Source organism: Odontesthes bonariensis, chromosome 2 (genome assembly GCF_027942865.1).
Source record: "Odontesthes bonariensis isolate fOdoBon6 chromosome 2, fOdoBon6.hap1, whole genome shotgun sequence".
NCBI classification, from domain to species: Eukaryota; Metazoa; Chordata; class Actinopteri; order Atheriniformes; family Atherinopsidae; genus Odontesthes; species Odontesthes bonariensis.
Window position 1 is genome coordinate 43,953,492 of NC_134507.1, and position 16,966 is coordinate 43,970,457.

General features: G+C 43.6%; 1 protein-coding gene across 1 annotated transcript in view; it reads left to right on the forward strand.

Annotated features, from left to right (window-relative positions):
- The window catches only part of birc6 (baculoviral IAP repeat containing 6), a 120,454-nt gene that overhangs the window by 15,619 nt on the left and 87,869 nt on the right, over positions 1–16,966 (forward strand). Inside the window, exons 4-16 of the mRNA XM_075473107.1 lie at positions 1,056–1,249; positions 4,284–4,395; positions 4,715–4,797; positions 4,888–5,113; positions 5,195–5,364; positions 11,352–11,410; positions 11,601–13,262; positions 13,636–13,785; positions 13,899–14,124; positions 14,654–14,814; positions 15,794–15,925; positions 16,290–16,421; positions 16,745–16,911. Of these exons, the coding sequence (XP_075329222.1) occupies positions 1,056–1,249; positions 4,284–4,395; positions 4,715–4,797; positions 4,888–5,113; positions 5,195–5,364; positions 11,352–11,410; positions 11,601–13,262; positions 13,636–13,785; positions 13,899–14,124; positions 14,654–14,814; positions 15,794–15,925; positions 16,290–16,421; positions 16,745–16,911 (3,474 nt within the window). The remainder of the gene's footprint in view (positions 1–1,055; positions 1,250–4,283; positions 4,396–4,714; positions 4,798–4,887; positions 5,114–5,194; positions 5,365–11,351; positions 11,411–11,600; positions 13,263–13,635; positions 13,786–13,898; positions 14,125–14,653; positions 14,815–15,793; positions 15,926–16,289; positions 16,422–16,744; positions 16,912–16,966) is intronic.

Consider the following 16,966-nt stretch of genomic DNA (forward strand, 5'->3'; position numbering starts at 1 on the left):
AAAATTATATAAACTAATCTGTGGAAATTTATGGACAGTATGGCCGATGCTGATATCCCCAAAATGCTAAATATCGGCGGGACCGATAATCGGTCGAGCCTTAGTTAAAGACGAAATGCATTTTGTCATCACATTTTAAAGCAAGCATTTGTTGTCTTGCTCTGAGGTCGAGATTTATTTTTTACCAAAAGTTCACTGGAACCTAGATTTGGTCAGCGAGAGCACAGCAAGGAATTAATTTCTTCTGGTCAAATGAATATGGAAAAATGTGATATTCCGGTCAATTGTTTTGGCCATACACAACGACCCCAATATATTTTTCATCAGATAGAATATTATGAAATGATCAAACTGAGGTTTTGAGTCTTGCTTGTCAATATCCAGTCATTTCATGTTCTGTTCGTGGCTGCTGCTGCATTCTTAGTGCTGTTAAAATGTTTTGAATCTTCTCAGTCACATAACCATCATTCCCATCATCATCATCATGATGATGATGATGACGACTCCGTACAGAATGATATACAGAGGACCCCTCGTGCCCCCACAGAGACCAACTACCTACCTTTCATGTGTTTAGAAGAATTCCATTATGCACTCTGTATGCAGACGTGTATTTTTGTATTTGATAACCGTTTTGTGAAATATATATCAAGAATCCGTTGACAATATTTTTAATGCTTCCTTTAATTCCTTTAAACTTTTCAGTGATCAAACCTAAAAACTTCTTAAGCTTGTGTTTCAGAGGTGATTAAGTTAAGTTACAAAACCAAGTTAAGCAAAGCTCCAGTAAATGTTTATATGGCTGTTTGCTTGGCAACATTTCAGTGTAAGAAAAACTGCAATATTGTGTGATCATGTGACTGTCCCCTGGGTTTATTTCCTCTTGGAACTGTGTTATGCTGTCCCTTTATTTAAGTTCTTATTTCCTCCATTTTATTCAGAAAATGTATGCTTGGATGTATGCGCCTATCCCTTCATTATTTTTTTTTATTTTTTTTTCAGTGACCCTGCTCACTTCTGTTTACTTCCTCTCTGTTTTTGTGTATCATTGTCAGTGGGCAACGGTGACCTTCCATCTCCCCCACCATGTGCTGAAGCTTGTGGTCGGTGCCATCGTCAACGAATTGAAGAAGATCAACCAGAACATAGCTGCCTTGTCTGTGGCCTCATCCATCATGGACAGGCTCTCCTACCTCTTGTCAAGTGCCAGGCCTGAGCTTGGGGTGGGCCCTGGGCGCTCTGTGGACAGGTGACAGAAAAGATTTTCAGAAAAAGTTGGGATAGCATTGAAAATGAAAATCTGTGATTCTTACATTTACTTTGATTCTTCTTTTTTAGGGCTGGGCAACGATTAAAAGTTTTAATCTAATTAATCACATGATTTCCCTGATTAATCACAATTAATCGCATTTGTACGCAAAATTCAAAAGTAGTGTATAGCCTTTAGCATTTAGTTTTATTTTAAATGTGCTGCCATATGAATGAAAGTGCCATAACATTTGTTGTGCAAACACACTTTTAACATCAGCATCTTTCTGTAGTTTTTATGTAGAAGCCTCGCTCCACTGTCTGTTTCCTTGAATGACTTGCTGCTATCAGTTGTGTGTTTTGCCTTTAAGTGATATTTTAGACTGGAACTACTACGCTGAGAAGACAATTCAACTTGGCAGAGTTTACAGATGACTTTGGTTCTGTCGACTCTGCCGTCTGGAAGAACTTTAAAATGAAAATGGCCGAGTAAAAGTTCCGTACCCTTCTCCGTGTTTGGTGGATCCGCCGATTACTTTCTTTTCCAGTTCCGCAGGAGACAGCAGCAGACTTTTACAAAATAAAAGCCTGTGAGCAACAGACTTTTACAAAATAAAAGCCTGTGAGCAACAGACTTTTACAATAATAAAACAGGGGTGGTCTGTGTCGTAGTGGGTTGAGCAGGCGCCCCATGTACAAGCGGCTATAGTCCTCGCTGCAGCTGGCCCCGGTTCGACGCGCATATCAGACGGCCCTGTGCTGCGTGTTGTTCCCCCTCTCTCTGCCCCCTGCTTCCTGTCTCTGAACTTTCCTAACCATTAAAGGCACAAAAGTCTTAAAGGGATAGTTTGCCTCTTTTGACATGAAGCTGTATGACATGCCATATTAGCAATATCATTTATGAACATTTTCTTACCCCCCGCTGCGTCCTGTGAGCAGAGTTCCAGCCGAGTTTTGGCTGGGGTTTAAGAAATAAAGCGTTTTGCTTCTCAAAACAATATGCGTTCAAAAGAGTAATACATTTGCATCACAAAATTGTTCTCCAGGAAAAAGTCAGCCGTCGCATCGCTTGGTGCTATTTTTGCCTCCCTTGATATCAATGCGTCCAGCCACCTGCCGACAGCTGCACCTGTTACGGTGTTTGCTGCTCGGAAGCAGGGGACTGCTCGGTCTGCTCTTCGGTCTGCACAGTTTACATTGGACGAATTGATATCAAGGGAGGCAAAAATAGCGCCAAGCGAAGTGAGGTCTGACTTTTTCATCGAGAACGATGTTGTGATGCAAATGTGTTACTCTGAACGCATATTGTTTTGAGAAGCAAAACGCTTTATTTTTTTATCCCCAGACAACTAGCCGGACTACCTTCGTCAACGCCAAAACTCGCCTGGAACTCTGCTCACAGGATGCAGCAGGGGGTAAGTCAATGTTCATAAATGATGTTGCTAATATGGGATGTCATACAGCTTCATGTCAAAAGAGTCGAACTATCCCTTTAATGCACAACAAAAAAAAAAACCTGTGTTAATGCGCATAAATAAAATATTTATCGGTGTTAAATAATCAACGAGTTAACGTGATAATAACGAGTCAACTCGCCCAGCCCTATTCTTTTTATTTCTGAATCTATGAATTCATCACCATCTTTCCATTTGTTCCATTTCAGGGTTGCAACACTTTCCAAAAAAGTTGGGATGAGGGCAATTTAGGACTAGTAATGACTCAGAAAAATAATGATAGAATTAAGATGCAAACAGGTGATGTCAACAGGTGATTGCTTGTGATTCATTCTGAAAGTACTATCAAATCAAGGCTGAGTCTTTGAGCAGCAAAGATGGGCACGGGATCTTGAGTTTGTCAACAAATGTATGAAAAAACGATTGAACTGTTTGAAACAAAGAAAGATTGGTGGGGATCTACGTATTCTCCCTCTAAAGTGCAGAATATCATTCAGCTATTCAAGCAATCTGGGGGAGTTGAAGTGTGTAAAGGACAGAGGTGCAAAGCAAACCTGTTTTCACACATCCAAAGGTTTTTTTGGAGCAGGTGAGGACTGTTTTTCTGCTGCTGTCCTTCACACGAGCACAGCACGTCACAGGAGGAGGCTTTCCCGTGGTGGTGGAAATGAGAGAAGAAGTGCAGGGAAACATGATGCAGAATGTACTCTGTGGAAATGGCTGTGGGCTTTACAACCCATTCAGAATAGTAGATGAGCCTCCTTATTTCGTTGATATGAGTTCTGCATCTGTCTGTCTACAGTAGTGGACAGGGAGGGGGAAGCAGCATACAGGTCAGGAGAGAGGACACTCCCTTGCACAGCAGCAGCAAATGGGGGGGGGGGGGGGGGGGGGGGGGAATCTCTGTGAGATGGGTGGAAAATCTCTGTGAGATGTCCGGAGTGAATGTTGCAGACATCTGTGTGTGCACTCGCATGCCACCGCTCTGAAACCGTTCTCAAATTTTTCCCCACTGCTTTGCTTTGTAAAAAGGTAAGATGCACTGCATCAAGAACCACCATTCATCTGTGGCTGATATAGTCCTATGGATTATTGTGGGAAACCTTTGTGGTGCACTACTATACAGAGTTGCAGTTTCTTTTTTCTTCATTTTTTTTTAAACATTTGTATTTTCAGTACCAACCCATTTGTTTAACATCCTTTTACCTCTAACATACTGTGACTACTAGTCTATTTTCAAAACCCTTTGATTCATATGCCAGATTTAAGTTATTAGAGATAATGAATTCAGATTAGATGATGAGTTAGTTGTGCTTTTGAATATTTCTTTGATTTTAGATTTTTAGCCCTTGTGTCAGGTTAGTTCAACTATGTCAGTCAGCTGTTGAATTTGTGGCATTCAGAAAGCTTTTCATTGTGATTTTTGGGCTGCAACCTGAGATTTAAAAATAATAATAATTAAAAAAATAAAACTGAATATGAAAAAGAGTTGACACTGGGGTGGCTGACACAGATGCAGCAGTGGTGTCCACACCAATCTGTACAGTCCAGGAGTGGTTTAAAAGCGAGTGTTGTCCACAGGTCCTTGATGTACAGTGAGGCCAACAGACGGGAGACTTTTACATCATGGCCACATGCTGGGTACAGATGGGCTCAGCCGGATCCTATGGCTCAAGCAGGATTTTACCACCAGGTATGTTCTGACAGATGCTTTGGCTGTCTTTACATCCACCAGCTCAGAGGCAGATATGCAATATGTATGAATGTTTGCTCGAGCATTCACAAAAACATGTGCCTGTTACCCGAAGAACAATTTTGCCTGACAGTAGATGATGCTGTTTTTTGGGTCATAGCAAGGCTTTTTAGTTTGATAAAGAAACACGACCTCTCAAACAGTGAATACTAGCTGTCACCATCAGGTAATTTCAGTGTTGCTGTGCTTTCCTGTGTTAATACACCTTGCATTGTGTGGAGCACAGCAAAATATTTAATGTATTCACATGTTTCCACAGCCTGCCTCAACAGGGGATGACAGAGCCATGTGCTTCACCTGCAGTGTCTGTCTAGTCTGTTGGGAACCGACAGATGAACCCTGGTGAGTGGAGCACATTAATGAGCCATGGATCTAGCTACCAGCTCCAGCCTGGCCTTTATATGTACCTCATTCATGACATTTCTCCCACAGGTCTGAACATGAGCGACATTCTCCCAATTGTCCGTTTGTGAAAGGAGAGCACACGCAGAATGTCCCACTGTCAGTGACGCTGGCAACCAGCCCTGCACAGTTTCCTAACAGCCCTGACAGTTCAGACAAGATTGCCTGTTATGGCTTTGGCAGCTGCCCACAGTTCCTGGCTGCTGCCACCAAAAGGGGCAAAATCTGTATCTGGGATGTCTCCAAAATAATGAAGGTGAGTGCACTAAAATGCTCATGCATGAGACTGATGTGTCAAGAAAGTTTCCTTTTATAAAACTGATTGTTTCCTGAACAGGTACACTTGAAGTTTGATGTCAACCCATATGATCCAGCCATCCTGAGGCAGCTGATCCTGTGCAGTGGTGAACAAGGCCGACAGGCACCGACTGAGTCTCAGAGACCAACGCTGTCCTGGTTAGAGGAGTCATCCTCCTGCTCTGACCTACCCAAGCTAGAGGGAGACAGGTAAAAGTGTGAACAAAGTGTGTACAAAGTGTGTACACTAACACACAAAGACACATGCCATGCATTATGAGAACTGCCTTGGTATGAAAGGTTTCCACCCCCATTTGAGAACACATAAATGAGATTTCCGGTGTAGCGACTGATGGAGTAGGACGCGTTTCTCTGAGCTCCTGCGTCAACCTTTAAAAAAAATTCCACTTTAGGCACTTATTGTAGCTAACTGGCAGTATTACAAACATCCAGTCTGATGTGCACGCTCTGAAGGACACCATAGGTGAAATGGAAACAACACTCCACCTGTACTGATGGCATTACTACGTTACAGGCTAAAGTGGAGCATCTGTCAGCAGGTCTGATACGATTGGACAATGTATGCCATGATTCGGAGGCGAGATCTCGGCGCAGTCTCTGTTCAGTCTGAAAGTGTTTTTGTCTCTTCTTTTTTTTTTCTTCCTTCTTGGGGGTCCACATTTCTTCTTTCTTTCTTTCTAAAAAACTCCCGGAACATATGTCCACTAATTCTGGTATACCACATACTGGGTCTTCTGTGAAGAAACCGCCATGCGCAGCTAAGATCAGGTCTTAAAGATGAACTGAAACGAATGTTCATCTATCATTCAAATGAAATTTTTGTCTTTTTCTAAAACCATCAATCCAACTTGAACTAAATTTTCCAGGCATAACTGGTTAAAACGGCCATTTAAAAGTGTGAATTATGTGGCCTTTGGTGCGAAATTGGCCAAGTGACCGTGACGTCATAGGGTTGACTCCCTTATTTGCTAGTATGGCTGGCTGCGATAATAACATACATTTGATGGACTTATATCTCATAAAGGAACCAAAATTCTGATACAAACATCAGCAGGTCGAAAGAACACACCTCTAACATTATGTGGAAAAACTTTCGTTGAATTTAAGCCACACAAATCGATTTAATATCTATATTGTAGAGGCTCTCTGCACCTCCCGTATGGGTAATGGAAATGAAAGAAAGTTACCATTTTCGGCACAGGATCGGCGGGCACAAAACAGCCATCGCTCCTACTACACGCTGATTATTATTAAGATGTTATCAATCAAATGACACAATAATGTATGTTTGCTGTGGTAAACTGGAAAAGATTTGAACATGCCGGTTTGGCAGATATGGCATTCTGCTGCGCTGTCTTTGACACGTTGAGACCTAACGAAGTGGCACTTTGAAATCCAGCCACTTAAAAAAAACGTATGTGATAATAACATGGTTTTAATGTAAGCTTAATAAACAATGGCGTGGATTAACGGGTCGGAGATCCTCCAGTGCGCGGCCCCAGTGTGGATCCTCACGGGTCGGCGGCAGGGAGATGGGCACCCGGCCTCGGCACGACTGACAGCAGCCATCGGTAGGACTGATCCACGGAGCCTCGGATGTCGTAGCCGGCGCAATCACCGGAGAGACCAGACAGCAATTCTAGCTGGATATGTGTGTAGACCGAAGAGCAAAGCGAGCAGTCCCCTGCTTCCGAGCAGCAATTCAGGTGCAGCTATCGGCAGGCGGCAGCACTCAGTGATACGATCCACCGTGCTCTCAGCCAATAGCAGTGGTGACACTTGCCTCTCAGAAGCGAACCGTAAGCGAACATTATTATATATAAAAAAAACAAGTCCAGTAATGTCCGATCTGGAAATTTCAGACTCACCTAGCTGTCTTCGCGCCCGAGCAGTAGTTCGAGCAGGTACAGTCTCCGTCGGCACACCAGGTCCAGCGATGTCAATAGTTGGAACAGCTTCAGCTAAAAGACGTCTCCTATTCCCAACCATTCCCGCGATCTCCACATTTTTAGTGAAACAGTTGTGATGGAAATGTACGGAGCACAACACGGATGTTGAGGACACTTCAAAATCACGACGATGCCTCCGTACAAACTGTATCCACCGTGCTCTTGTCTTTGCCTTCTCCTTGTCAGCCTCAGTTCCAGTAGTTTTTGGTTTGGGAAACATGTATAGAGAGATGCCTTCAGTGAAGCTGCTATTTTTGCAACTAACACCATTTGTTCCTCCAGCAACACAATATTGTCTGCCGTGCTGTGATGTCTTAGCCATAGACGCCACCATTACAGTTAGATTGCTGTGTCAACCCTATGACGTCACGCATTAAAGAAAGAATTCGCACAAAAAGACAAAATGTGGCTCCTTTTGAGCCCGTTTTAACATGACTTCCCGGATAAATTATTATCCAGACAATATCTCATTTTAATCGCAAGGCTTGGAACCTTTAGAATCAGCAGCAAAAACTGTGAAATTCCAACAATTAAAATTCGTTTCATAAGCACTTTAAATCAGACTTAAATCTCCCTGGTTTACTGAGGTGTTTCACTCAAATTTCAATTCTAAAGTCAGGGGGGGTTGCTATTTTAATTGGAAAGTCGGTTCAGTTTTCAGCTTCTAATGTTATATCAGACAAAAATGGCAGATACTTAATTGTTACTTATTCCTTTTTCCCATGCAATTATTAACATATATGCCCCCAATTTGGGTGATCCACACTTTATGAATAAGCTTTTTGAATGTCTTCCCTCATTGAATAACAACCTCCTTATAGTTGAAGGGGACACGGATTGTGTAATTGATCCCAACCTAGACCGCTCTAACCCACGAACTCTGACCTCATCATTAATGTCGAGGTCACTTTCAGGTTTCATGTCCAAGAATGGTTGCATTGATCCTTGGAGATTTTGCAACCCTCACACCAAAGAATTTTCCTTCTTGTCACAGATGCATCTTTCTCTCTCTCGGATTCATGATTATTTTATTGATGCTAAACTAATTCCTGAAGTGCTGACTGTTAGTTACCACTCTATTGTAATTTCTGACCTCGCCCCCCTTTCTGTAGATATTCAGTTTTCCTCACAACTCAACATCTTGGATGCTCAATACTTTACTTCTTTCAGATGATTAGTTCAATAAATTTATTGCAGCTGAAATTGCTGATTTTATTTTTAAAATGAGATGGAACCAGTCTCATGTTCACTGCTGTGGGAATCATTGAAAGTATACCTATGGCGACAAACCATCTCCTACTCTGCCCATTTAAACAAGTCCTGTAAAGCCAAATTGCAAAAACTCAGTATTAATATCACTAAATTGGACCAACAACTCGCTACTTGCCCTTCTCCCAGGTTTCTTAAACAACGTGTTGATTTACAGACTGAATTTGATCTCATCACTACTAGTGATGCAGAGTGACTTCTTTACGATCACACTCCACATATTATGAACATGGAGACGAGGCAGGCCGGCTCCTGGCTCATCAACTACGTCGCCAGGCAGCCTCACGTATGATCCCTCAGATAAAAGATTCATCGGGCACATTGCATAGGGATCCCACCACCATTAATTCTGTTTTTCACTCATTCTATTCCTCTTTATACAAGTCTGAATCTCCATCTGACACCACTGAAGTGAATTTGTTCCTAGATAGCCTCAATTTCTCTGTGATAAACTCAGATGCTGCTAAAAAACTTGACTCAACTTTAGAAGAAATCTAACGGTAGAATAAATCATTTTCGCCATGAGAAGTATGCAAAATAATAAAACTCCTGGCCCAGATGGATTTCCAGTCGTATTTTTTAAAAAGATTTCAGGATAAACTGTTCCCATTACTGCATGCAGGAATATAAGGAATCATTGCAACATGGCACCCTCCCTCCCGCTTTAAGGCAAGCCTCCATAAGTCTCCTCTTAGATAAGGATCCACATCTTTGCAGCTATTACAGACCTCTCTCCTCAATAAATGTGGATGCTAAGATCCTTGCTAAAGCTTTGGCATAGCGCCTGGAAAATATTGTACCAACTATTGTTTCACATGAGAAAACTGGATTTGTTAAGTGGCGGCAGCTATTCTTTAATATCCATACTCTCTTAAGTATGATCAACTCTAAAACTACCACATCAACACCTGAAGTAGTGATCTCGGTTAGCGTTCGACAGGGTTGAATAGGACTACTTATTTACTGTACTTTTCCCAGCCCAAACGGAATTTGGGCTGGGAAATTATTCATTTCGTGGATATGTCTCCTTTATACATTTCCTCAAGCTAGCATCTCCACCAATGGCATTCAATCCATTTTTTTTCACTCTATCCCATGGCACCAAATAGGGGTGTCCCCTATCTCCCCTATGGTTCGCACTATAGAGCACCTCCATTTTTACTGGGATTTCACAATTGGGCACAGAATTTAAGTTATCACTTTATGCTGGTGATTTATTGTTGTACGTATCAGATCCTGTCCTTTCCATACCATCAATTTTATATGTTCTAATTCTATAACGTGAATATCTCTAAAATTGAATGCTATTCTATCAATGCTTCAGCACTACAGCTCACACAGTCTGAGCAGCTCTGTGGGATTCTGCAACACCTTTTCAACCTTAGCTTGACCCAAGAGAAGGTACCACTGTTGTGGAAGACATCCTGTCTGGTTCCGGTACCAAAGAAAACTCATCCTTCAGACATCAATGACTACAGACCTGTTGCCCTGACATCCCACATCATGAAGGTCCTGGAGAGGCTCCTGTTGAACCACCTGTGTAAGCAAACCAGCACATATCAGGACCCCTGCAGTTTGCTTATCGCCATGGAGTTGGAGTTGAAGAAGCTATCATACACCTGCTTCAACAAACCCACTGTCATCTGGACAAAGCAGGCAGCACTGTGAGGATCATGTTCTTTGATTTCTCCAGTGCATTTAACACAATCCAGCGTGATCTGCTTCGTCTGAAACTCCAGAAGACTCAGGTGGAGGCCTCAACAATCACCTGGATTAATGACTACCTGACAAACAGACCACAGTTTGTCAGACTGAAGAATTGTGTGTCTAACCAAGTGATCAGCAGCACAGGAGCACCACAGGGGACTGTACTCTCACCATTCCTTTTCACTCTGTACACTTCAGACTTCCAGTACAAGTCAGACTCCTGTCATCTACAGAAATATTCAGATGACTCTGCAGTTGTCGGGTGTATCAGAGATGGACAAGAAGCTGAGTACAGAGAGCTGGTGGACCGCTTTGTGGCATGGTGTGGGAACAATCATCTCATCTTGAATGTTAACAAAACAAAGGAGATGATTGTAGATTTCAGGAGAAACAGGGTCAGATCAAACCCTGTTTCCATCATGGGAGAAGAAGTGAAGGTGGTTGAGGAATATAAATACCTTGGTGTTCATGTGGACAACAGACTGGACTGGAGACACAACAGTGAAGCCATCTACAAGAAAGGACAGAGCAGACTGTACTTCTTGAGGAAGCTAAGGTCCTTCAAGGTTTGCAACAAGATGTTGCATATTCTACAAGTCTGTTGTTGAGAGCGTCATTTCCTCTTGCGTCATCTGTTGGGGCAGCAGCATCAGAACCAGGGACCTAAAAAGACTCAACAACCTGATAAAGAAGGCTGGTTCTGTTCTGGGGACGACTGTGGAACCTCTGGAGACAATAATGCAAAGAAGGATTTTGCATAAAATCAAGAGAATTATGGACAACCCTGAACATCCTCTCCATGAGACTGTTATCGGAAAACAGAGTCTCTTCAGTCAAAGGCTTCTTCAGTTTGGATGCAAAACGGACCGCTACAGGAAATCTTTCTTGGCCACAGCCATCAGCATCTATAATAACTCCTTGATATAATTGAGCTACATCAACATTTAATTTCCCTCTGGGATAAATAAAGTATTTTTGAATTTGAATTGAATTGAATTGAATCAAACTATTTCTGACTTCTGACTGGGGAAAGGCAGCCAGGATCCGCAAAGCCACACTTCAGAGATGTAAATTCAATGGGGGATTGTCACTTCCAAATTTCCAACTGTATTATTGGGCAGCACATATCCACAAAATTCCATTTTGGTTCAAATCAATGGCTCTACCATAGTGGAACTTCGAGGCGCAGTCTTGTGTTTCCTCCTCCCTAACTGTGTTACTCATGTTTACTAATCACTTCTTTACTTTCAGTGATGACCAGTTGGAGGATTCGGACAGTGATGACCATTCCCGATCGGAGTCAGTTACGGGTAAGCAGGCAGCTGGTGTCCTTTATATTTATATTTTTATTATGTCAAGATTCAGATAAACTATATCTGAGGCCCAATAGATGATCTTTTTTTCCCCTTTAAGTGTTTGGTTCATTAAAATACAGTTTCCATCACTGGTGTTGTGTTGTGGACAGAAGAAACCTCAGATCTTTTCTTGCCTCCGTTTCAGGCCAGTCGTCTCAGTGGGAGAGCATGGATGTGAGTTTGGGGGTGACGGCACTAAGCGTTCTACAGCAGCCAGAGAAGCTCCAATGGGAGGTGGTGGCGAGTGTGTTGGAGGACACAGTCAAAGACTTGGAGGAGTTGGGTGTGAACCCTTCACTAAACCAAACTAAGTCCCACTCCCAGGCTAAAGCAAAAGACAAGGTCACTGACCTCCACAACATTCCCTTTCCCTGTTTGCTTGCTGGAGGTCTACTCAGCTACCGCTCACCATCCAGCACCCCCATGGCTGGACCTTCAGCTGCAGTCTCAACTACAACGCGAAGGACCACAGATGGACCGCTAAGGACTCAGGGCACTGAGACTTTCTTTGGACCTCTGCAGGAGCAGGGTCCCATGGAGATAGAGTCTTGTAATCCCCAGACTGCAGTTCAGGAACAGGGTTTCTCTAACCTAGCAGGTTCTCAACTCCCAAGCCCGTCCTCTCTGCCAGCTGTGCGTAGGACTATACCTGTGCTGCTGCTATACAGCATCAGAGAGGTGGATGACAAGTCCTCGGGGCAGGTTTTTGCTCAGATGAACAACCTAATGAGCAAGGGACTCCATGATGAGGGCTTCACTGTGCCACAAATCATTGAGATGGAGTTTGATACACATGAGCAGCTTCTTCTTCAGGACCCTCCTATCACCTACATTCAGCAGTTTGCTGATGCAGCGACTAATCTTACAGGTTTGGACGGTCACATGGACAAATGGAGCACACTGGCTGCAGCTACCGTCTCCACCCCACCTCGTCCTGGAGCACTGGTGCAGTGCTTGAGGCTGCCAAAACATCTGGAGGAGGAGAATCTTTACGTGGACTCTATCACACCATGCTGGGATGGAGTGCACCTTCTGGTCGGCCTGCAGCCATGTGGCTCTGAGTCTTTTAGTGCTTCAAACCAAGTAGAGGCTCTCAACAATATCAATCGCCTGCACTCAGCCCTGTGCAGCCAGCGCAAAGGAGACCCACTTCATCCAGTGGCCAATGGAGTGGAAGGCCATCACCCAGGGGGGTCCCCACCACAGACTCCACTTATCCTACCCCCAGCAGATCAGCAGCAGCAGCGGAGGTCCCCGAGTAGTGGGGGTGGAGGGGGCTATCTTGCACTCTACAAGCTCAACTACTCCACCCGCATTGTCACTTTGGACGAGGAGCCCATCAAGGTGCAGCAAATCAAGGACCCTTGTGATACCATTACTTCTCTTATATTGCTTCCACCAGATGTGCTTGACAGCAGAGAGGATGACAGTGAAGAGACTCCTGAGGAGACTGTCCCTTCAGCTCCAAAAAATGGTTCATCTGGCCTTGGAACAAGCCTGGCAGGCTTTGCTGCCTCTGGAACTGGGACTGCATGTGGAGCAGCCAATACCGGCAGCAGTGCAGCCATCACCAGCCCCTCCACCTCTGCCTCCAGCCACAAAGAGTGCAAGCGGGTGGAGGTGACAGGCCTGGGCCACCTGGTGGTAACCACACAGGCTGGGTATATCATGATACTGGACCTATCCACGTTGGAGGCCCTGGCCAAGGTGGAACCGCCTAAAAAAGAAGGGTCAGCGGAGGAAACGGACCCCTTCGTCTCAGTTATCTACTGCTCTGGGACTGACCGCCTTTGTGCCTGCACCAAAGGTAATTATTTTGTACTGCACTTATATGTTTCACTACAGGCAGCACTGCTAATAACTTGTTGGGATGGACTGGCTGTAATGGCCCTTGCTGCAACACTGTAACACTCCTTAACATTGGGATTTAGTGAGGGTGCCATTATAAGATGGTGTTGATGGGGAACTTTGTTTCAACCTGCAGATGTTGTTTAAATATTATTTTCAGTTCTGCCATATTACACTATTTAAAATGTTGATTACAACTTGTCATTTTTTAGTGAGTGTCGATGGAATAATTGTTTGATTAAATCAAAGTAACCCTAACCTTCGGCTTCTGTTTATAGAAATGCATCATTTCTGAATACCAGTGTCACTTTTCTCTCTTCTTTCTTCTGAAGGTGGAGAACTTCATTTCCTTCAAATTGGAGGTGTATGCGATGATATAGATGACGGAGACATGTTTATTGATGGCCCCCTTTCTAAAGGGGCTGAAATGCTGCTTGAAGGGGCCAAGCCCTCTTCCAACCCTTCTAGTCCAGGAATCACAGGTTTGAATTGGCATTAATTCTACACTGAAGATTTCCCATGTTGTTTATGTTCTGTTGTTATCTGCCATGTCAGATTGTGTGGTGTTTTATTTCCCCAACTTGCCTTTGTGCAGGAGTGGACCTCCTTGTGGATCAACTGCTGACCACCGAGAGTTTGATGTCCTTGGTGGAGATGACTCGCTTTGAGACATTAACCCCCCGCTTTTCGGCTACTGTGCCGCCATGTTGGGTGGAGGTGCAGCAGGAGCAGCAGCAGCGACGCCACCCACAGCACCTTCACCAACAGCACCACGGAGATGCAGCTCAGCACACGCGGACATGGAAGCTCCAGAGTGACAGGTAGCTCGTTATCAGCTGTCTCTCATGTCCAGGCCTTTACGTTTAATGTGAAAAGTGGTTTCTTTTTTTTAATTTTTTATTCGACTTGGTAAGTGTTCTTCTACATTGCCTTTCATTTATATGCATCAATAAGTATATACAAACGAAATTGTCTTCGTCCTTTTTTTTCTTCAGTAAAGTCGCTGCTTCAAGCTAGTTTCTCTTGTTGTGCATGAAATTTCAGTCTAAGCTATATATCAAGAGAGGACGCAATAAACTCTCCATCATACGTCAGCAGGCATGCTTTCAGCTCCTGAACCACACCAAAAGCACTGCCTTTGTCGTCTTTGACTTCATCACATTCATCTCGACACTGCCATATTCTTTAAAACCCTTGGAGTGATGAAATCTTATTGAGAAATACGTTTATTGTTTCAGTTTGAATTGACATGTCTAATGGCAACAGCAAGTTCCTGGTATTTGATTTAGCAGCTTTAAACATTCAATGGAATGGTTCCTTTTCTAATGGTGACTTGTTTTGTGTCCACAGCTCCAGCTGGGATGAGCATGTGTTTGAGCTGGTGCTGCCTAAGGCCTGCATGGTGGGCCATGTGGACTTCAAGTTTGTCCTGAATGCCAACATTGTCAACATTCCACAGATCCAAGTCACTTTACTAAAAAACAAGGCACCCGGGCTTGGCAAAGTCAGCGGTGAGGACACTTTACTAACCTGCTAGTAATTTGGTGTATGTGCCCCCCCCCCCCAAACATCCCAGCTGCACCAGATGCAGCCAAACTTCCCCCCTGAGTCTAAAGGTGGGCGTGTTTCAAGCAAGCATTCCTTCAATAGTTGCTCTGAAAGTGAACATGGGTTCTCTTTTGGAGTTATGGTATCGGATGGCTTCTGCTGGTCAGGTCCAAGTTCGGCAGCATTATGTTCCCAAAAACAGAGTGATGTCAACTGACTCCATTTATATTGAGCCTTCAAAATGGCCAACATGAGAGGACTCTGGAGTTCAGAACAGCCAATCCATTAACCCCAGCTCTCTTTGATGACAGTTTGTTGATCTACCTTTTGTAAAATGGCCACTGCAGAAGTGATTGTTGGGGATCCTCAGTTCTCCATAAATGTGGCACATCATAAAACATTAGGACTCTTTCATAATATCCCCCCTCCAGAATGCCAACCATCCTTTGGTGATTGTGTGTGTGTTCTCATGTCTTCTGACCAACTATTCATTCCATCTGCTTCACACTTGTTTATTGGCGGGGACCCAGTTAAGTGCAGCACCACGTCTGGTGTCATGTGGATGGGAAGGTTTAATTAACCAAGTTTTAAGCGTTTGCTGCAGACTGAGAAAAAAAGCTTTACTCTGATGTTATCAGTCGTTTCACTAAAGCAACTGCCAGTTCACTATTCACGGCCCCTTGTCACTGGGGTCATCGACACTGGTAATAGTCACAACAGAACACAGCTTTTTGTTTCAAGTCTTTCAATGTTTTAATGTTTTTCTTCTATTAAATCAAATCATTAATCTAGTATACATGCAAGATTATTCACTGCTTTGTTATTGCAAGAAGATGATATTGTCTTTCCTTTGAACTTGAAGTATTTTCTTCTTGCCGGGTAGAACTGAGGTGAGCAAAGAAACTGTCTGTGTCTGACTCTTGTTTCTCATCCCATGAGTAGAGACGGCGGTGGACCGACAGATCTCCTTTCCTCTTTCAAACATTCTCCATGCTAATGGGGAGAAGAATGGCCAACCCCTGCTGCAGGACTTCACAGAGGACATCCAATTCATGGACATTGAGGAAACATCAGGTAAAAAAATACAACATTAATTATCGGATGGAATTTTATTTGAAAGGGGACCATGTAGGATATTAAATATAAATGTTGCCATTTGAATCAGGGTAGCTTTAAGTGCAATTCCCTTTTTTTCCAAAAGGTACTCGGTCCTCTTAACTCTTTCATTGCAGTCTTGTGTTGCTGTGTAACATTCCAAAAGCAGTGCGTATGTGGAATGAGATGCATGTAAGATGAATGTTTGGAAGATGTGATACTTCTTACCAAGGACTTCAATCTTCCTGGAATGAATCTTTACTAAGGTTTTATTTAGCTTCCTGAAACGGTTGAAAACTGGATATGTCGTGTGGAACCTGATGAGTTTGTCTGTCTGTGACAGGTTCAGTGTTGTGTCCATTCTTAGAGGACCACAAAGAGGACATTCTGTGTGGTCCGGTGTGGCTGGCCAGTGGGCTGGACCTCTCTGGTCACTCTGGCATGCTCAGCCTCACCAGTCCCAAGCTGGTCAAAGGTAACAACCATCACCATCTACCACTTTTGCCTCCCTTGCCTCAAACTCATTTAGAGCAACAATCTGTGTTTTTAGTAGTTAAACTTGGACAATACAAGCCTGTCACAAAGGAAAAGCTTTTAGATTGATTGTCACTTGTGGTAAGTGTTGTTGTTTATTGGTGCTTTATTGTCTCACTCTGCTGTTTTTTATACTTTTACCTGTAAATATACTCTTGGAATTGCTCCCCTCATCACAGCGTGACATGGCAGAGGTTTGAGCTCAGGAAGGTCTTTGGATCATCCACGATGCTTAAAGCCTCTAAACGTCTCTTTTTGCTGCAGGCATGGCAGGAGGGAAGTACCGTTCCTTTCTGGTTCACATCAAAGCAGTGAGTGACAGTGGCATGGAGGAGAGCCCAAGGCCTGTGGTGAGAATGCCCAGTGCCAAGCCTCAGAGCTCCAAAGCCCACTCGCTATCAACCCTGCTACAGCGAGCGCAGGCCTCCAAGGTACAAATTCCCTGTTTCTAACCGTTTCTCTTTTCTTAATGACCGGTAGATTTCT